The sequence below is a fragment of the Montipora capricornis genome, chromosome 4 (assembly GCF_036669925.1).
Source record: "Montipora capricornis isolate CH-2021 chromosome 4, ASM3666992v2, whole genome shotgun sequence".
In the NCBI taxonomy this organism is placed as follows: domain Eukaryota; kingdom Metazoa; phylum Cnidaria; class Anthozoa; order Scleractinia; family Acroporidae; genus Montipora; species Montipora capricornis.
The window spans coordinates 24,300,793-24,323,224 of NC_090886.1; the positions used below are offsets into that span (position 1 = coordinate 24,300,793).

General features: G+C 39.1%; 3 protein-coding genes across 3 annotated transcripts in view; all 3 read left to right on the forward strand.

The window, feature by feature from the left end:
* LOC138045799 (carbonyl reductase family member 4-like) overlaps window positions 1-3,117 on the forward strand; it is a 4,878-nt gene extending 1,761 nt beyond the window's left edge. The window contains exons 2-3 of the mRNA XM_068892424.1: window positions 1,353-1,573; window positions 2,536-3,117. Coding sequence (XP_068748525.1) covers window positions 1,353-1,573; window positions 2,536-2,574 — 260 coding nt within the window. The 3' untranslated portion in view covers window positions 2,575-3,117. The remainder of the gene's footprint in view (window positions 1-1,352; window positions 1,574-2,535) is intronic.
* Window positions 3,118-10,882: 7,765 nt separating this feature from the next.
* Window positions 10,883-11,791, forward strand: LOC138046386 (octopamine receptor beta-1R-like). Its single transcript, XM_068893028.1, has one exon. The coding sequence runs from the start codon at window positions 10,883-10,885 to the stop codon at window positions 11,789-11,791; it is 909 nt and encodes a 302-aa protein (XP_068749129.1).
* Window positions 11,792-19,513: 7,722 nt separating this feature from the next.
* Window positions 19,514-21,793, forward strand: LOC138044549 (octopamine receptor beta-1R-like). The gene has a single exon (XM_068891029.1). It carries the CDS (start codon window positions 19,613-19,615, stop codon window positions 20,525-20,527), a length of 915 nt encoding a protein of 304 aa, XP_068747130.1. The 5' UTR covers window positions 19,514-19,612; the 3' UTR covers window positions 20,528-21,793.
* Window positions 21,794-22,432: the final 639 nt, after the last annotated feature.

A 22,432-nucleotide genomic window follows, 5' to 3' on the forward strand; every position in this document is an offset into this window, starting at 1 on the left:
TAAATAAGATGGTATTATTGTTATTTCTGATAACGTATGCACACCTCAAACACCCTATGACGCCCCCCTTTGACAAGTAAAATCGTCTGGCATTAGACAGTAAAATCTATAAGTGTCACTCTCAGGGCCAACGGGTTAACCCAGGTTTATAAAATGAAGGAATGATCTTGTTCAAGGATGACTTGGGTATATTTTGACAAAATCGGAGTGTTTTAAGTCTGCAGGAGTCTAGATTATGACCATCAAATTACTAGATCAGAAATGCACTACCACTGAGCTCACTCAGGTGATAACTTGATTAAGTTAATTAATACCCACCAGGCGCGTAGCATGGTCATTTTTTCAAGTACGCACAAGTACATATGATCTAGAAACCTAAGTAAAGTAAGCAAAAAAATACTGCGTTCTTTATTCCTTGTTCGAAGTAGTTGTGTGAATACAAGCAAAGAACAAAGCGTCTTGCCCTTATTTTGAGCAAACTTGGCGCAAACAAAACATTGTTTTGGTTGTGCTAGCGTGACTAGAATTGCCAACAACGTTCTTGGAACGTCGCTGCTTTGTCAAGAACGTTCTTGGAACGTCGCTCCTTTGCAACTTCGCCTTTTTGTTGCACACTGACCAAACAACACTGCATTGTTTAGTGTAAAAAAAGTACAATGAAAAACTAAGTGAGAACATGGTATAGCTTTTGTTTTAGTTTTTAGAATTTAATCAAAGTGGTGTTTTCATAAGGAAATCTTGGTTGCGTACAAGTAAAAATTAAAAATAGAAACAATTAGTATAAAACTTCAAAATTTTCTGGTGACTTCAAGTACGCACGTGCGTATTAATTTTGCGTATAGGACGCTACGCGCCTGCCCACTTTAAAAAATGGACTATACATTGGCATAGTGTCTTTTTCTTTAGTTTTGTGAGAGCAAATCTCAGTCAGGGCCGTAGCCAGAAAAAAAATATGACTGAGGCAATGTCCGTGGTTTAATTATCTTCGGAACTGTATTTTAAGTGTTTTTGACGAGTACATATTAAAGACAACACTGGAATCACGCTTTATTTTAAAATTTCACGAAAAAATGACCGAGGCAAGTGCCTCGGTTTGCCTCATACTGACTACGGCCCAGTCAGTTTTTCTTTTTGTCGTTTTTTGTGACAATCATAGCATCAGTGAAAAGTGCATTGTGGCCAAGATTGGTGTTTGTTGCGACTCAAATAGCAGCTTTTTGGTGGTAATGATCAACATTGTATGCCAGACAAAACTTACAGCACTGCAGAAAATCAGAATTGCAATCTACAATGGCCATGAAATGACTCAATTCACTTTTTATTGATCTCCTTATCTTTCTCTCCTTTTTCAGGCCTTGTGGGTTTGACTAAATCACTAGCAAAAGAAGTTGCATTACGTAATGTGCGAGTCAACATGGCTGCACCAGGATTCATTGAGACTGATATGACTTCAGATTTAAGAAAACAAAATTCAGGAATACCATCTTTGATACCTCTTGGCAGATTTGGAAAAGCTAATGAAGTTGCTGAGGCTGTTTGCTTTCTGATCCAGACAACTTATATGACTGGAGAGGTACATGTATTTGATTTCATCATCTATTAGTCAATAAGATACTGATAGGTTGTATGCAAGGCTATAATATGTGACTTGCTTTACAATGGTATTGGTGGTGGTGATGATGAATTTTATCAGAAGAAGGTGCCTTAATACACATTTTGGAAGTTGGGTTGCTGCTCAGGTGAGGGTGCTTGTTTTCCAGCGGTGTGGTCTTGGATCAATTCCTGGACTCAGCTTCGATTGAGGGTCAAATTCATTAAATTTATTCTTAACTTCAGTCCAAGAGCGTTTTTGTTTTTCTGGGCCATCTGGTTTCCCTGCTCATAAAAAGTAACAAAAATGGTTGATTTGATCTGATTTAATCTGGGATTGGTTGCTTTACACAGAAAAAAAATGATCTTTATCCACTTGGAGTTTCTTACTCAAAAGGCTGATCATTAGTGTTCGCATTAAAACTTAGATGGAGAGTGAGGTTTCTATGCTTTTTTGCGTGAATTTATTTTGTATGTATATATATATTAGTTTTCCTTCCTCCGGCATCCTTTCACCAACTGAGTTATCACTGGTTACCTGGTAGGGTTAGAGGAAGATTAAGATGATTTGTAGTCTGCTGCATTAATGATTTAGCAGAGCATTTGTGCACAGACACATAAACTGGAGACATTTAAGCAGCAGTCTGCCAACAGTTAAGTGACAGTAGGTTTAATTTTTTGTAAAAGTATTGGCCAACTATCGGTCTGGGAAGCTAATTACTTGAATAGCTATTACCTTTTGCCCCACTTAAAAACACCCGTGGACTTTATAACTCTGCAACTTTTAAATTTTTGGGAGGATCTGGAAATTCAGTTTTAAGTAATTCAAGACTTGAATCATTAAATTTTGGTCTGTATTCAGATCTGTGGAAGTCATCTGTCTGCGCTTCCTGTGTCCACAAATTATTGCACAACTTTCATTTACGGTAGCTGTTTGCTTTGCAGGTTTTGCTTGTAGATGGAGGACTGACCTTGTCTGTATGAAACTCTTGGATCATGAGCAAATGCACTTAGTTACAGGCTGGATAAATTAAAAATTATTATCGACAGAGTGGACAACCAATTAGTGGGCATAGATGTTTGAAAATAGGAATACTGTGCAGAAGGTGTCTGGTTCAAACCACAGCTGGACCAACACTAAGGGTCTTCAGATAACAGAGGAAAGTGGTGCCTTTGTAATTTCATCTTAAAATGGTAGAATTTCATGTATCTTAAGACAAGGAAATTATAAACCGTTGGCCGCATCTTGCAACGTTAATTCTGAAATTCTGAAAGTCATCAAGGCATTTTAAATTGTCAATAGAGCGTTTTCACATGACGTCACGGCGGCCATGTTAGTGTTCCAAAACAAAGAAATGGCGTCCATGATGGTGTACCAAAACTAATCCTCCGGGAATTGAGCTCTATTTTTATGCAAATACTTTCTTTTGTTTCAGAAAGCCAATATGGCTGCTGGTCACGTGCTTGCCTGGCGTACAGGCCTCTACTTTGTTATTCATGGGAAATAAATTAATCATGCATTCCCGCTATTGACGTGTAGAACAATACACTGGTGCATGTGCATCAAATATTGGTAAGATCAGTCATTAGAGAGCTGCGGTAAGACGTCTGTCTAAGTTATATACCATACCACCCTAAGTAAGGTAATGCTTCCAGCTCCTTTGGCCGTCGGTGAAGACGAAAAGAGCCATAGTAGTAGTACGTACACTCAAGCGTATCGAATCTATACATGGCTAATTTGTTCTTACGGGATGAAGAAAAATGGAGATATGAATGAGATATGAATCTCTCTCTCTTCGTTCTTTACACATAGCTTACACCGTGTTTGCCCCTTTTCTTCCCAGCTCTCCTTTCTTGTCCTTGCATTCAATTTTGCTTTTGTTGTGTACAGCACAGAGCAACTTGTCAGCTTGCTTTATTTCCTCCGCCCGGTTTCGTCTGATCACACAGACTTTATCAGGGAGTTTTGACAACATGGCAAAAGCAACTTATTTTATACTTAATCTACAGGGTAAAATCACGTTCCATCTCGGCTGTGACCAGCAAAACACACCCACAAATCATAACGTGCAGGAAATGCCGAAAATTCTGCGTAACGCTGAAAATGTGTAATGTACAGTAATTTTGGGGCTCACGGAATCCGTGTCAGTGGCTCGGGGTGGATATTTACCGAGACGCGAGCACCCTACTTACTTGAATAGCAAATTATGTCTAACGTTCTGGGGCCAGTTGTTCGAAGCCTGGTTATCGCTAACCGTCGGTTAAGAGGTATCAAAACCTATAGGTTTGCATGGTATTTAACGCTGGCTAGCGCTTCGAACAACCCGGGCCTGCATTATAATAGAGTCAAATTCCCAAGAGACTTTTGCTTTTTTGTTCTGTGCACCAATGTGGCTGCTGTAACGTCAGTTGAAAACATGCGACGCTTTTCTCATCACTGTTTTCAAAAGTCTCCCTATTCACTCTGAAAGAATTGTTTTAAAATGTTTAAAGGCCCACCTCCAACCGACAAGCATTAAGTGCCGCGGAACAATTTTCATACATGAAACTCCCGCCAAAGCCGAAGTTTATCCAATTAGATCGCTACGATAAGCAATGCGAATTTCCATAACGAAAAAAAAAACGGTCGAAAACAGCAAGTCGGTTGAAGGTGGGCCTTTAATACCATATATATTTTTTTTCCAAAATTGCTACTTTTTGAAACCCCTCTTGCACCCGTTTCTTAATCCAGGGCGTTTTTAGCGTGCAAGGGCCCTTTGAAGCTTGACTTTACCATTGTTTCTTCATCTGAAGTATGACGATACGTCTGACACCAAGTTTAAGCTGAATAAATTCTAAGTTAAACTTTGAAAGGATGACAAAGCAGGTTTCTGGCATTATCATACCTTTTCAGTAATTCATTAGGACGATTAGCATTTTGAATGACAAGGTATAGACAAGTGATAACAGTGGATAAGGGAAGGTTTGGGTAGTTTACATGTTAAAAGAGCTTCAAAAATAGCTTCAATGTGATGATTAGCATTTTTAATAACAGGGCTGGCCTTACTACATACAGGGCAAAAGTTCCACATTAATTTTTGCCACAACTGCCTGTAATCTCGCAATCTGATTGGCTAATTTGCAGTTGTCGCAAAGAGCCTAGACATCGCTACTCGCATCATGCTCGCGTCAATTTGTCATGCAATATAATAGCCAATCAGGAACGCTCATTTTGGGAAATAAACCAATCGTATTGCGAGAAAGTTATAGAATATTGCACCAAAGAACAAATCAAAAGTGGTTCAGCGTTGTCTCTACTCTTATCGACAACGATATTCGTCATCACAGAGGTCAAAATTTGTTGTGGACTCACGAGACGTACAACATTTGACCACTGTGAAGACGAATATTGTTGTCGATAAGAGTACAGATAACGCTGAACCTCTCTCGATTTGTGCATGCACCAATCAATATTAAGTCGGGGGGGGGGGGGGGAGCTGTGACAGTTCGTGACACCCTGGGTGTCGCAAGATTGTGAGGAGGGAACAGGAGAAAACTAAAAGTAAAACAATGTACTTCGCACAGTACCCCTTCCCACAAACCCTCAAAACAGCATGAAAGGAACAATGACAGGGTTTAAATAAAATTTATATAATTAAGCGAAAATGACCTAAGGAACTTAAGAATATGCAATTGCAGGATTTAAAACAAGTAAAACGAACTAACCCCAAAAGATTTAAACTAGTGTACTAAACGTTAATAAATAATTATCTAGTTATTAACTTAAACTATAATACTAAATTTCCTAATTGCTTTACACTAATATTTACAGACAATAAGTTCAGTTCTTTTCTAGCAAACCCAGTTCAATCCTTTATAAGCAAATCCAACCGTCCAGTTCTCCAACAGACTAACATCAGTTCCCACGTCGACTTCTCTATATCTCAGCGCCTACTTCTCGTCCGGCTCTTAGTTCCTTCTAAGTTCTCGCGTCTCTCTCAATCTGACCGTTTCTTCTCTTTTCTTCTCTTTCCTTGCCGCCACTGACAAAGGGAGTTTTGTCGTTGATTCTCCGGCCGGCTCCTACTATTGACTCATAGCAGTGATACTTTCCTTTTCCAACTTGTTTCGACTGCTCTTGATTTTTTCTCAACTGCAAACTTTCTGCTCCACCAACCAAAACGTATCTCAAGGTTACAAGAATTTATACTATCACTGTACATTAATTAAGCTTACAACGTGAGACTTTTTCCCTACTAGAAATGGTACAACAACACTTATTTCATTGACACCGTTATGAAATACGAATAATTAACAACACTGAACTATGGAACTTATGAAGAGAACAGGAAGAATGATAGAAAAAAACGAACGGAGACTATACATAATTAATGTAAAGCGAGAAAAATGAAATTTCGTGACACGGAGGGGGGGGGGGATTTTGACATTTGCTGAAGAAAATGAGTCAAATTCCCCACCCCCGCGACAACATAATTGTCCAAAAGTATCAAAAGGATACGAGTAAAGGTGGCCAGAATAATACCGTTTAGAACTTGCTGCACACAATAATAGTGCAATGTATATAACACCAGGAGCCCATCACCTGGAGCGTACAACTTACCTATTTTCGTGCAACGGCGTTTTCACAAGTAAGGTTATTTTTAGATTGAATTTCCCGCTAATGAGACTCCCACAGGAGCCCGATGACCAATTACATGAAATTAAACTGACGTCATAGGGTCACCGAACCGGAACTGCCTTTGTTTTTTGACCTAATTCGCGGGAAAGGCTAGTCTAAAAATAAACCTACTTGTGAAAACGCTGTTTCACAGACGCTGTATGGAAGTTGCACGCTCCAGATGGGCTCCTGATAACACTCACCTTTCGTTCAGCGACCTCTCACGAACTTGAGAAGTTCATTTGAACGCCTTCTGGGTATTTCCCAAGATGGCGGAGTTATTTTCAGGCAACCTCGTTCCCAGGGCCTCTCCCTCACTACTTGGGCAGGGAAACGCTTTGAAAACAAGGTTGATTTCCAAGCTCTCTTCATTATCCAAGATGGTGGCCATGTCAAATAGGCCATTTCCGAGTTCGTGTCTGCTTCCTCTTCAACGCGAGTCTAAGTGCGAAGTTTTTCTTATCATAAAAACTTCGCACTTAGACTCACTTTGAAAAGTAGGCAGAAATGAACTCGGAAATGGCCTATTCCCGTGGGGTACTCCCTATGGACGCTAAGTGACTTCCTACGAAATTGCGCAACAGGGTGCGTTTTTGATCTTCTTAGTAAGAGCAAATTTTCCCGTTCTTACTATACACAAGGAATCGTATGTTTCCTCGTAAAGTTTTCAAAAGTTGAAGCCGGAAATAGCCCTGCAACTTCTGCAACTTCTGAAAATACCAGTGATTTATTCTGCTCTATGCAGTTACCAATACTAAGTAGTTACTTCGGTGATAGGTGAACAAGTCCTTACTGTAAAATCAGGTCAGCAGTTGCACCAGGTACGTGGTGTGGGGGATAATGCAGTGTTCTGTACATCCGTCATCTTGTGTGTGTTGTTCCTTTGCCATAACACTTCATGGTGTCAGAATCGGGATGGAACACCTGAAACCGCCTAAGCCTCTGCTATTGAGTGCGGCGACAAATAAAGCCAAAGCATGGAGATGCTGCAAAATGTCCTGGAATCTCTACAAAGTTGCTAGCGGACTCGACCGAAAAAAAGAGGAAAAGATTCAAGTTGCCACGCTGCTTCATGTGCTAGGAAAAGAATGTGGGGAGATTTTTTCAAATTTTGTTTGGATATCCGAGGGAGATCGGGATAAAATTGAAGCCGTAGAAGAGAAGTTCAACGCTCATTGCGTTCCATTGACATCAAGGCACTTCAACCGCTTTCTGTTCATCACACGAAAACAGCACGCGAGAGAAACAGTCGACGAATTTTGTAGCGACTTGAAAACTCTAGCTAAGAACTGCGACCTTGGTGATAAAGAAGATTCGTGGATTACGGCAATGTTCGTGCTGGGCCTCAAAGATCCACATTCAAAGGACAGGCTGATGGATAGAGAACAGAGTTTAGAGAAAACGTTACAAACTGCTCGTATTGCCAAAACAAGAAAACGGCACATGAAGAGCTTAAAAGAAGAGAACAGCAGAGTTGAGAAAGTGGATGTAGCGGGCGGAAAAGGTCAGAAGACCCAATGGGGAATGCCTTGTGGGAATTGTGATATCCGGCATGCACCAGCTTCGTGTCCTGCTGCAGGAAGGCGCTGTCACAAGTGTAGGAAAATGAACCATTTTTCAAGGAGGTGTCGTGGCCCAGAAAGGGCAAAAGAAGCAGGTAAATACGCTTGATGATTGTGACTCTGACCCTGAGGTTATGTTTATTGGAGCAATTAGTGCAGAAAACAAGGACTGGGTTGAAACTGACAGTTTTGGAAACGTCCAAGAGTTGTTCAAATTAGATGCTGGGGCCCAGCGCAGTCTTACCTAAAGCTGCGTATGACAAGATCACGACGAAACCTTTGCAATCCTCCTCAGCAAAGTTAGACCTGTTTGAAAGTGTGAGTTGCCTTGTTGGGTGCGTGGGGAAAAGTATCAACTTTGTTTTCAAGTTGTTGATGGAAACTAAGTGACCCTCTTGGGTAGGGAAACATGTGAGAGTATATGTGAGAATATGCATGTTATCCAGCGCGTAAATGCCGTTAAAGATAACAGCGTTCCAGATGAGTTCCCTGATGTATTCCAAGGACTTGGGTGTCTCCCTGGGAAGTATTAGGTTAATATCAACCCCTCAGTTCCAATGGGAATTAAATCTGCACCAGAGGTTTACCAACAGAGAATGGAGCAAGTTTTTGAAAGGCTACCAGGTGTGAAGGTCATTATGGATGACAATCATACATCGTCGCAATACGGCAGAACATGACGCGGTTGAGGGCTGTTTTGCAGCGTTCCCGAGACAGTAACCTTCGATCGAAAAAGTCAAGGTGTCATATCCAGCAGAACGAAGTGAAGTTCCATGGCCATGTGTTCTCCAAGGATGGTTTGAGGAAAGACCCGGAAAAGATCAGAGCTATAGGCGAGATGCCCAGACCGACAGACAAGGCTGGTGTCCAAAGGCTGTGGGGATGGTCAACTATGTCAGTAAGTTTATTCCAAACCCGTCAGACCTCACCACACCGTTGAGACAGTTACTACATCAGGATGTTCTGTGGCAGTGGAAAAAAAAACAGGAAACCAGTTTCAAAGCAATCAAAGAATCGCTTACCTTGCTCCAGTGTTAGGATATTATGATGCACAGAAAGCGTTGACGTCGCAAGTTGATGCTAGTTCAACCGGTCTTGTTGCTGCATTTATTCGGGGAAACCAACCAGTAGCTTATGCCTCAAAGTCGCTTACACCCACGCAGAAAAAGTATGCTCAGATCGAAAAAGAACTTTTGGCTGTGGTATTCACTACTCGCACAATCCCATAATACACCTCTATTATACCCCCGAAAACGTTTGCATAACCATTGTTTGCAATTTCTCCTGGGACATGAAAATGTCCCAAGAGAAGTCGAAAACAATGCCTATGCAGATTTTTGGGGGGTAAAAGAGGTGTATTATGGGATTTGTGGAAGTAGTCAATTTGGTTGTGCCAAATTTGCAGAGTATATTGTGGGCCTTGATGTTACAGTTGAATCGGAGCATAAGCCTTTGGAGGCCATTATGAAGACGCCTCTACACGTAGCACTCTTGCGCTTGCAACGGATGCTGGTCCAGCTCCAGCGCTTCCAAGGAATCACTGTAGTGTACAAGCGTGGGGAAAGCCTACACTTAGCGTATGCTCTATCACGAGCCCATTTAAAAGAGTACCTGACAAATGCTGAGCAGTCAGACATCAACTTAGTAGAGCATGTTATCTCAGACCAACACTTGGCCAAGTTCGTTGAAGCAACCAAGGAAAATTATCCTGTCGGAACTTCAACAAGTAACATTATCTGGTTGGCCAGACTCCAGAGGTCAAGTCCCCTTCAATGCACAGAAATTCTGAAAACATCTTTGTCCATTCGATAAATTAAAACTACTTCTGCATTGAAGTTAATTTGTGTCGAACTGATATTCTCCTTTTTTTATGTAAGCTTGTTTCTTTGTTTTTATTTTTTTATTTTAGAATTTTTTTTAATTTTTAAGAATATATGGATATATTATAATAACGACGATAACAAACGATAACAACAATAACAACGGTAACAATAAAGATGCCTGCTGATTTCAACAAACTTGTTTGTTTTGGGATTTAAGGACGGTGCCTACTGTTATTGCGCATACGTTCTGCGCATCTCGAGATACTCGGGTTTCCTATCGGTGATGCTTACTGGTACAGGGATATTTTTGCGCGGTTTAAAACTATCCGGAGAAAGTAGATCTTAGTAAGTACTCTTAGTATCCAAAAAGAAAATTGGGGGTAACCTATACATGTTTCAGAGGTAATTAAGCTCCAATTTGAGAAAGAAAGCCGTACATTGCTTTGTATTTTAAAGCATTTTACAAATATTATTCATGAATTATCTTTGAAAAATGCGTAGTTACTCCCAATTTTCTTTTTGGATTTCAATAACACTTGTTAAGATCTACATTTCCTCCATAATCACACGCCGGGAAAAATATCTTTAATTAGTAGGCACCACCCCTAAGCCTGGCATTCGTTTTCGGAGGTTTTGCCAAATTACATGAAAGTCAACGCTGACCTGTCCAGAATCGGGGTCCACTGCGAGGATCACCGTTAAAATTAACGTTTTCATCTCTAAATCCACTCAAACAACTAGTTTTAGTGTTCAAACGGAAAAGCTTATTCCTGCTTTGTTTCTTTAAGAGGGGAACATCTGGTACCATTTGTTAACTCCCACCAGAACTGAATCCATTTTAAATGGCAAGTGCTCTTTGAAGTGCTAAGAGTACTTTTGAGGCCTTTAAAGGCCTTTTTCCAAAAAAATCAAAAAAGCGTTTAATGTTTTTTGGAATTATGGAAGTTTATTTGGTTTGCAGAAGCTGAAATTTTAGTCGAGTCACAGATGTTTGTAGATATTACCTCAATTAACTAAGTGTTGACTCGCGCTTTCATTAAAAATGATAATTAGCGGATTGAAAAAGCTAACATTATGTCACCCTACGTATGTATATGTATGTATATTTGCTATATATCTCTTCGTGCTGAACTTTTATCTAGGTAAAACTTGTCGACCAACCGCACCATATCTATTGACATTTATCAAGAGCCATAATGGCTCTTGCTCTGATATATACTTGAAACTGAACTGCATTAAGTAAGCCAGGCATGTGGTTTGTAGCTCTTGGTTCGCTCTTTACCATAGTAACCATTCTTGGAAACTCCATGGTTGTGTACTTGGTCATCACGAAACCTCGGCTACACAATACAAGCAACTGGTTTGTCGTGTCTCTTGCACTGGCAGATTTGTTTGTTGGATTGACATATTTTCCAGGGATTTGCGCTTCAAGATTCGTTAAAGAGTTCCCCATTGACCACAGAGGACCATGGTTCACAGTCAGCCATACTTTCGTGTATTTGTCATCCGCAAACTTGTGCGTTCTGACTGTGGATAGATACATAGCAATAACAATGCCTTTAAAATACAGCATGTCGCTGCGTCGACTTAGCGTCATTCTTATTCTTGCATGGGTCTTACCATTGATTTTCTTCACCGTACCTTCACTTTTTACTTACAGCAACGGTAACGAATCTTTTACTTATTCCTTTGAAGTTGTCAGGATTGTAATGTTCCAGCTTATTCCTTGTATCATATTTGTGTATGTCATCGCTCGTCTGTCCAGGATAGCCAAGGAAATTTCACTTACAGATAGAGCCATTATCAACCAGATAAGATTTAATTTCCAAATTCAAGAAAACACAGAACGTAAGAGGCAAACGGAAAGAAAATCGTCTTCGTTAAAACTGATCGTGTTCATTATTTCGTTTTTTATTTTGTGTCATGTTGGAATTAATTACAAATGTTTTTGCATCTTTTTTAAGCTCTGCGTCATGTCGAAGGCCTTGGGAAAGGTTGTTCACCTTCTTTTTGTCTTAAATTCGGCATTTAATCCGATAGTTTATGCTGTTATGAAGAAAGACTTTAAAAGAGAATTGAAGAAGTACCGAAGAAGTGACAACTTCAAAAAGAGTGGCAAAACAATGTTGAAACGACGCATAGTTCAGTCCTCAGTGTAAGAATTTCGTTCACTTGCTTTGCAAGACAATGTAAATTAAAGAGACATTTGAAATCATTGAAATCTCATTCTATTTTCATCGCAAAGGAACACATTTCATTTCCCGAGCTCGAACTCAAAGGGAATCATTTCATACTTCGTCACTTTGTTTCTTTCATTTCGTATACGCCAACCCGAGACTTAAATCAAAGGAGTCTATGAGCCAAGTAGTGAATGTGGAACAGTGTACAGGTTAGCAAGCAGGGCCGTAGCAAGGGGAGGGGCCGGGGGGCCCCGTGCCCCTCCCTTTTTTCCCCCCAAAAAGTAAAAACACAAGTATAAAATGATGAAAATAGAATTTCTTCTCCAGGAAGTCTGAAACAACAAGATGTCAATAATTCCGGATAGAATCATTCCTGATAAACGATAATTACAGTACCGGTACCATTTCCCCAGTTCATATTTTTACTTCTTTTATTCGGTGATACAAAACTACAGAAAAAACCAGCTAAAAAATTACAGCAAACAAGAAATGTGACAAAAATATTAATGTATCAAACCGTTTTGACATCCAGGCGACTCAATTTCTTCATTACGGGATTCGTCTTTGAAACACGATCAAAACTCAGCAATGTTCTCGAATTATAAAAAAACCCCGAAAATTGAAGCAGAAGCCACTCTTATCCCGGGTAAGGCCCCAGGATAATAAGACGAACATCGAGGATGAGAAAGTAGAAAAGTCTTGCGCTGCAGAATTGCCAGAGAGGAGTTCTGAGTGTGGCCAGGATTATGCTGCTGTTGAGTCAATTGAAAGAGTTGGTTCCCTTCTTGTTTGAATTCCAAGGCTGAAAAGAGATCAGTAAGTCTACTGGTTGGGCAAAAGATTCACTAACAACTTTAACTTTAAAATGCCGACAAGTGTTCCACTGAAAATGTGTATGTCAATTGAAGGAAATCATTGCCCGAAAATGAAATAAATATTCAATATTTGCCGAAAGTCTCAGTACAAACAGAGCTTAGCTTAAGAGGCTAGGGGCAATTCCACACGAGTGGTGTCAAAATTTAGGTTGCACATGATATTATACCCTGTTCTACATTGTGGACAAGTTAAAGTACTCAGAAAAATAAATTTCTACTCCCTCGTGACAACCATGTATGCAGAGGGGGGTCCCCAAAGCGAGTATTTATTTTCTTACAGCAAACAAGAGGCAAGAAGTAAAATTTTTTAACTTGCTGTATCAAACATGGAAAATATAAGGGACTTCAAACACTTATATCAGAAAAAGTCCCTCACTGGAGTTAATACATAAGTGATATAAACGTCTCCCTGAACTTTTTTAAAAAGTAGATATAACAAAAATAAGTTTCGTCGCGGACGTTACGTAACATCCGCAACGTTTTAACAATCTTTTTTCTTTTCTAAAGTAAGTACATGAAAGATGTTAAAACCATTTTTGTCACACAGCTAGATATCCAATAAAAACATTTTTGGTAAAGAGAAATCTCTGGTAAACAACAACATTTTCGAAATGATGGCAGCAAAACATTGTTCTGGATGTTACGTCGCGGACGTTACACTTCTTAAAGTTAAGTTAAAACATTTTGAAATGGTTCTTACAGTGCGTTTCACAAAACTTTTGACAAACAGTTTCCGAAGTTTGTTTGAAATTCCTGAAGTTCGCTACAAATTTGGCAATTTCATTACGTAGTTGTTATTCAAATTGTGAACTTCGAAACGAAGTTGTGAATTTCACCAAGAACTTCGTTGGGAAGTTAAGGAGTTTGTCGCGCAAGAACTTTGCACCGTTCAGTGTAAATTTTTTGGAATTTTCTTAGAAGTTGTGGTTACGTTGATTGCGAATTACTGGTTTTAAAATGGGTTATAAAACGTTGAAAACTGAATATTCCCAGATGTCACCCGACACCTGCCTAAAAATAGAATACAATTTCTGTCATGTGAACTTCTACGCATGGTTGCTTAAAAGTATTTTACAGTTAAATAGAGATAAAAAGAAACCCTATTTTCAGGACATACATCATTCTAAAAAATAGCGCAAGAAACAAAACATTTCAATGTCATGTTGTTCAACGTTTGTCTTTACATTTCTAGTGTAAACAAAATACGAGTCGCGCCATCTGTCTGTAATGTGAAGTCCCGGCTCCGTACCTCTCAAATAATTTACCTTTACGAAGTAAACATCAAAAAATTAGTCTTGCTTGGTTGAGAAATTTTTTCACTTTGTTTAAATTCATTTGTAGTTATATTACCAAACCAACTACACCGAATGATGTGAACTTTGCTCGCGACGAACTTCGCAACTTCCCAACGAAATTCGATGTGAAATTCACAACTTCGTTTCGAAGTTCACAATTTGATTGACAACTACGTAATGACATTGCCAAGTTCGTAGCGAACTTTGGGAATTTCAAACCAACTTTGGAAACCGTTTGTCAAAAGTTTTGTGAAACGCACTGTAAAAGCCAAACCATTACACAACAAGACCATATGTCCTTCTAGATTTGCTCTAGTTTCACGTAACAGACATTTTAACAAGGACAGCCGCTTTCAAGTGGGTTGTAAACTCTTCTGAAATTTCAATAATAGAATTGGTTCTGCCATTCTGATGAACATAGACATTTCTAACACTTCTTAAACCTTTTTAGGTTTCCTATTACTTTCAAGAGTGTTTTTTTACAGCTAGTAACTCTGGACTTTCAAATGATCCATTGATAAAGTGAAGAACTACAACAGAAGTAGAAAAAATGTTTGAAAAGTGGACCCTTTTGTTTTCCCTTATCTAGGCCAATAATAAGTAATTGTGACCAACATAAGTTTCCAGGCCAAAAACAGGCTCAAAAGCAGATTATAATTGATGTAGAGAGCATGCTGTGTCCTCTAAACTGTGCTACAATATTTCAGGGGTTTTACATGAGGTGCCAATCAGTTTCATTTGCCTTACATGACAGACAACCATACAGAAAAGCCCATTTGTCTTCTATACTTGGCAATGATTCACACAGCGTAACGTCCGCGACGTTAAATTTCAAGTACCCCTTGCAAAATTGTGAAAGTCAGTTAAAATGAAATCAGCCTTTTTTGGTCACACAACCACTAAACTGCATATATGTGGAAAAGTTCATACAAAATCCCCTGATACTTCAGAGGAATTTTGAATAAAAGCTGATGCACTCAATATTGAGGTTGTTCTTTTATGTAACGTCCGCGTCAGTGTTTTTTTGCTCTACATCGCTAATAGCACTCGCTCTATTGGAAAAATTGTACAGTCCAGTTTACATGTCAGTAGGTACAAACATGTTCATAAATGGAAAACTGGACAACTCCTTTTTATCCTTTGTCTGTGGCAAATTAAAGTTTCAAAATTGAGTCTGAATGTAACGTCCGCGACGGTGGAATTGCCCCTAGACAAGGCTGCTCGCATCATGCTCGCGTCCATTTGTCACGCAATATAATAGCCAATCAGGAACGCTCATTTTGGGAAATAAACCAATCATATTGCGTGAAAGTTACAGACAACGTTTGCACTTTCTTTGTGTCATAATTTTGGTCACGCTCTCAAATAAACGCTTTCTTTGGCGTTGAATATTGTAGCAAAAACAAATCGAAAGTGGTTCAGCGTTGTCTGTACTCTTATCGACAACGATATTCTTCATCACAGTGGTCAAAACGTTTTGACCACTGTGATGACGAATATCGTTGTCGATGAGAGTACAGATAACGCTGAACCACTTTCGATTTGTTAAGCTGATTGGCTGAGACGGAGGGCACGTTTAATCAATTTTGGTAATTGCTTGGGTCAAAATTACTTTGATTATTTCCATGTGCTTAAGTGTATTAAGGCTTGACCAACCTAATTATTATGCATATTTTTAATTGAAGGAAAGCATTTGTCTAATGTCCATGAAACTTAGCAGAAAGTTTGTTATCGGTGTTGTTATCAATTTGCCAAAATATTTTGCATCACATTTTGGTCAACTGACCTCAAAACAACTTATAACGTTTATATCCTTTACTCAAAAATGGGGAACATTTATACTTCAAAAATTTGAAAACGTTTGGCATTAACACGTTTAGTACAACTGTGGGCAAGATTTCCGCACAGGTCCCTACTTCATGATGCATACGCTCCTTTGTTTAAAAAAAAACTAGCGATAACAATGGACGTTCTTTGGGACTGTGGCGCTTTGTTCTTTCTTCTTTGTGGTTTTTGTTATAAGTCTATATGGACTCTAAAAAATCCGGTTGTACTTCTGACTGAAATACGGAAAATCGAACATTTTTTCCTGCAATTTCGGCACTTTTCCTGTAATTTTGCCCATTTTCGAAATGAGATCCATTTTTATTCATCTCGTAAGTACAAATTAGCCATGTATATATTCGATTCTCTTGGGTATACGTATTGTTCTACAAAACAATAGCGCGAAAGAATAATTCTGAATTTATTCATTTATTCTGAATGCATGATGAAGTAAGGACCTGTACGGAAATCATTCCCAACTGTGCCTCCCGAATGCCGCCTTTTAATGTAGTACTCCGTATTAACCAAATGTTTATCATGTCACGTGAACTTTTTTTTTGCTCAACTGTTCATTGTTCTTAACATGTGGATATAATTAAAAGGCGGCATGACAAAGCCTTCAGAAAGGGTCATCGAATAAACAATTGATATAATGCAGCTTAATGTTTCCATTTTTGAGTAAAAAATATAGCCCTTATAAGTCGATTTGGGGTCACGTGACAAGAATGTGATTCGGAAATTTTGGAAAAGTTACGACAATACCGATAACTAACTGCGTGCCAAGTTTCATAGGCCCTGGACAAATGCTTTCCCTTCAAACAAAAGTATGCATAATAATTAGGCTGGTCAAGCCTTAATACACTTGAGTGGTTAATGTTTTCTTAAGGCCCGTACAAACGCTCGCAACAACACGCAACATTGTTGGTCCCAACAATGTTGTCTCTTGTTGCGCGATGTTAGCCGATGTGTGCAAACGCTCGCAACAAGTCACAACATGTTGGGTCTTTAGATGAGAATACAAAAGACTCTGGGACGTTTACCATCTCCGATGCCATGTTGATTTCTTGTTCGCCATCGCCAACTATTCCGGTCACGACAATTCAGCGCGACTTACGTGAACTGACTTTTTCCGCTGTTCTTCTTCTTGTATCAGCGGGCTCATATCGCCACGACGCGAGGTACGGAATATGTTTTTTATATTCACTAAAGTTTGGCCCATACCAAAACCGCTGAGAAAAATAACTTGCTTCGAAGAATAAAGTTCACAAAATTAGCTTTCAAACGATGGTTTTTGCGAGAAATTTGGACGAAAGACAGCCAAGATATCGTTTTTCGAAAACAGGGGATTTTACAGTTTTAACGTGGACTTTGGTTTATCGGTTTTTTGCGTTCTTGCAAGGGAAAAAGGACGGATCAAACATTTCGCTGCTGACTTCATATTTTGGGTTAGGGTCAAGAACAGAGTCAACTATGGGTCTCCACTCCGGCAAGTGAAGAACCAAGCACAGGAACACTGGTATCTGTCTTTAATTCCAGGGAGTTTCGTATATTTGCCAGCTTTTGTAAGGCTTAAAGGGGTCGCTCACGTCAAAACAAAGCATAGGAAAAATGAAGGGTTTTTTTTTGGCCTGAAGTTATATTTTTTTACAGCAGAACACAGACAGCAGTCGTTATAATGGCATCCCGTTCCGGCAAATGTTCCATCTGCAATTTTTAGTACACTTTTTCGAAATATTTAAAACCTCTCCATACATTTCTTTGTAAAATTTGACGCCATTTCGAGAATTAGATTTCTAAGAAACCGCTTACGTTATGCGGGCGCATGGCCGAAATAGTTGGCGATGATTAGTTGTGTGGATACGTGGCATGTAGTGCGCGTGCGCCGGCGCAACATTGTTGGATGTGCTGTACAAAGGAACGCAACATTGTTGGACCACGCTTCGATGACCGCCAAACAATAAAAATGTTGGCACTTGTTGGCTCTGAAGTTTGACCAGTTTCAAACTTCATCCATCAACTTCCAACAAGTCGAAACAACACGCAACAACACACAACATGGTGTCCAAACGCTCGCAACATGTTGGGCCCAACAATGTTGCGAACGTTTGCACGTTTGCACGGTCCGTTTGCACGGACTTTAGCAATTAACGTCAACGAAAACGTCACTCCAAAGATAATTTTGTGCTATCGCAAGTATTTCGCGATTATTCCGTTTTGTTCACCTTGCAAAGGTACGAACGGTTTTAAAGCAAAAATAGAAATTGAATTGTACGTTTTTATATGCTCGCGTTGTCGTCAAAAAATTAAATTTTGGTGATTTCACGTTGTTGTTTGGTGGAGTACGGCAAAAAAAGGACACGAAATTCGTGCTGCATGCATTTTCTTGCGTTGTTGATGCGTCGCCGTCGTCTTAATTTGCTTAATTCTAAACTCCCTATGGACGCTAAATGGCTTCCTACGAAATTGTAGAATAGCGTACGTTTTTGATCTTCTTAGTAGTAAATGTTATTATAAACAAGGAATCGTATGTTTCCTCGTAAAATTTTAAAGAAATTGAAGCCGGAAATAGCCCTCATCGCTGCGCGACTCGGCCAATTTCTGCAACTTCTGAAAATACGTGTGATTTACTCGGCCCCATGCAATTATCTATACTAAACAGTTATTTCGGTGATGATAGGTGAACAAGTCCTTATGTTGGTTAAAGAAGGTTAGTTTCTAAAGAAAGTGGCTCTGCCAGACGAATGGCTGACGCGGCTACGGTAGTAAATTTACCATATCAACCCAGTTGATAAACCTATTCGTTATGTTGGTTAATTTAGGGTGCGTTCGATTGACCCTCTTCCGGAATAAGAATACGTATAGACATAATTGAAAACGGTATGTTTGGCGTTTTGAAGCAACAAGGATAATAAAAATATGTTAAAAATAGCATTTTTGCAGATCATGTCATGTTTGACAATTTTAATTTGAATCTACGTAAAAGCGAAGGATTTCTAACTTCTATTCCATGTATTCCTATTCCGGAATAAGGTCAATCGAACGCACCCTTAGTTTCGGAGTATTGTCAGAAATTCAAATAACCTTTGTAGTGAAGTTTCCACAGATAATTGAAGCATTTGAAATTGTCATTTTCACAAACATCTTTGTCCATTCGATAAATTAAAACTAAAAACTTCTGCATTTAGGTGAATTTGTGTCAAACTGACATATTTCTCCTTTTTTATGTAAGCTTATAAGCTTATTTGTTTGTATCTTTTGGGATTTAAGCCTGGCATTTTTTTTCGGAGGTGTTGCCAAATTACATTAAAGTCAACGCTGACCTGTCCAGAATCGGGGTCCACTGTTCAAACGCTTATTCCTGTTTTGTTTATATAAGAGGGGAACATCTGGCACCATTTATTAAAAAACTCACCAGAACTGAAATGCATTTAAAAGGAAAATGCTCATTGAATTGCTAAGAGTACTTTGGGGCCTTTATTCCCAACAACCAAAAAAGCGTTTAATGTTTTTTGGAATTATAAAAGTTCATTTGGTTTGCAGAAGCTGAAATTTTAGTCGAGTCCGCAGATGTTTGTAGATATTACTTCAATTAACTACGTGTTGACACGCGTTTTCATTAAAAATGATAATTAGCGGATTAAAAAAGTTAACATTATGTCATTCTACGTATGTATATATATGTGTACTTGCTATATAATTCCTCGTGCTTAGCTTTTATCCAGTTAAAAATTGTCGACCAACCGCTCCATATATATCTACTGACACTTGCATATACTTGAAACTGAACTGCATCAAGTAAGCCAGGCATGTGGTTTGCAATTCTTGGTTCGCTCTTTACCATAGTAAACATTCTTGGAAACTCCATGGTTGTGTACTTGGTCATCACGAAGCCTCGGCTACACAATACAAGCAACTGGTTTGTCGTGTCTCTTGCACTGGCAGATTTGTTTGTTGGATTGACATATTTTCCAGGGATTTGCGCTTCAAGATCCGGGAAAGAGTTCGCCATTGACCACACAGGAGTATGGTTCAAAGTCAGTCATACTTTCGTGTATTTGTCATCCGCAAACCTGTGCGTTCTGACTGCGGATAGATACATAGCAATAACGATGCCTCTAAAATACAGCATCTTCATGTCGCTGCGTCGATTTAGCGTCATACTTATTCTTGCATGGGTCTCGCCATTGATTTTCTTCACCGTACCTTCACTTTTTACTTACAGCAACGGTAACGAATCTTTTACTTATTCCTTTGAAGTTGTCAGGGTTGTAATGTTCCAGCTTATTCCTTGTATTATATTTGTGTATGTCATCGCTCGTCTGTCCATGATAGCCAAGGAAATGTCACTTACAGATAGAGCCATTATCAACCAGATAAGATTTAATTTCCAAATTCAAGAAAACACAGAACGTAAGAGGCAAACGGAAAGAAAATCGTCTTCGTTAAAACTGATCGTATTCATTATTTCGTTTTTTATTTTGTGTCATGTTGGAATTAATTACAAATGTTTTTGCGTCCCTTTGAAGCTCTGCGTCATGTCGAAGGCCTTGGAAAAGGTTGTTCACCTTCTTTTTGTCTTAAATTCGGCATTTAATCCGATAGTTTATGCTGTTATGAAAAAAGACTTTAAAAGAGAATTGAAGAAGTACCAAAGAAGTGACAACTTCAAAAAGAATGGCAAAACAATGTTGAAACGACGCGTGGTTCAGTCCTCAGTGTAAGAATTTCGTTGCCTTGCTTTGCAAGACAATTTAAATTAAAGAGACATGAAGAACGCTTCGATTATCTCATACCATTACATTTGAAATCATTGAAACCTCATTCTTTTTCCATCGCAAAGGAACACATTTCATTTCCCGAGCTCGAACTCAAAGGGAATTTCATACTTCGAAACTTTATTTCTTTCATTAAATATATTTCACCCCGAGACTTAAATCAAAGGAGTCTATGAGCCAAGTAGTGGATGTGGAACAGTGTACAGGTCTACCAAGCAGGGCCGGGCGCCCCCGTGCCCCTCCACTTTTTTCCCCAAAAAAGTAAAAACACAAGTATAAAATGATGAAAATAGAATTTCTTCTCCAGGAAGACTGAAACAACAAGATGTCAATAATTCCGGATAGAATCATTCCTGATAAACGATAATTACAGTACCGGTACCATTTCCCCAGTTCATATTTTTACTTCTTTTATTCGGTGATACAAATCTACAGAAAAAAACCAGCTAAAAAATTGCAGCAAACGAGAAATGTGACGAAAATATTAATGTATCAAACCGTCTTGACATCCAGGCGACTCAATTTTTTCATTACTGGATTCGTCTTTGAAACATGATCCAAACTAAGCAATGTCCTCCAATTATAAAAAAAACCCCGATAATTGAAGCAGAAGCCACTCTTATCCTGGGTAAGGCCCGAGGATAATAAGACGAACATCGAGGATGAGAAATTAGAAAAGTCTTGCGCTGCAGAAATGCCAGAGAGGAGTTCTGAGTGCGGCCAGGATTATGCTGCTGTTGAGTCAATTGAAACAGTTGGTTCCCAGTTACCTCTGCATGGAGATAGACAAAATCAGCCAAGAAATTATTTGAATGATCCCTTCTAAGTCCAACGGCAACAGGAATAGGTCCTTCCAGTCACGGTGGTTTGATCGGCACCCGTGGCTGCACTACAGCGAAAGAGTATGGATACTGTGCTTTGCCGATTAAGTCTACGTATGCCTGTATAGGGCAACTCAGACAGTCTAGTGGACGTAATGGTTCCTGGTATAGTGACTGCACTGAATTTACAGATGAAACATGATTTCAAGATTCAGACACAGCCCTTGTTTTAAAAATAGAAAAGTAACCAGGTTTTGGAAACATGTAAAAAGGCATTGTCTGGTTAAGAAAAATTAAAAAAGTAAGCTTTTCACTTCCAGACTAAAGCCTTTAAAATGCGCGAGATGGAAATATATACAAAATGGAAGTGTGAAGAAATTGTAATAAAATGGTAAAAGGGAAAAATGCGCTAATCTAAAAGAATAGAGTATTGTTTTGGTAATAGCTTGGAGTTATTGTCTGCTTCATTAGTGTTAGCGGTGTGCCAAGATTCCAAAATTTTTTGAATTCGGAAGTTTCCTTTCTCAATTACTCTGGCATTATTGTTGAAGTCAATAGAATGATTGTTGCGCCAAAACTATCTGAAATTCCTTTGCTTCAGAGCGCCGAACAACTTTGTCTTGAACTTAAAGTGCAGTCGGGAATATTGAGGCTTGCTAAAACTTATCAGATGTTTCACCATCTACAATACTCGACCAAATATGATCTTTCGCAGTACACGTTTCTTCTTGTTTGAATTCCAAGGTTGAAAGAGATCAGTAAATCTACTGGTTGGACAAAAGCATCACTAACAACTTTAACTTTAAAATCCCAGCAAGTGTTCCAATGAAAATGTGTATGTCAATTGAAGGAAATCATGGCCCGAAAATGAAATAAATATTCAATATCCGCCGACAACCTCAGTACAAACAGAGCCTAACATAAGAGCCTAGACAACGCTGTTCGCATCATGCTCGCGGCCATTTGTCACGCAATATAATAGCCAATCAGGAACGCTCATTTTGGGAAATAAAGCAATCATATTGCGTGA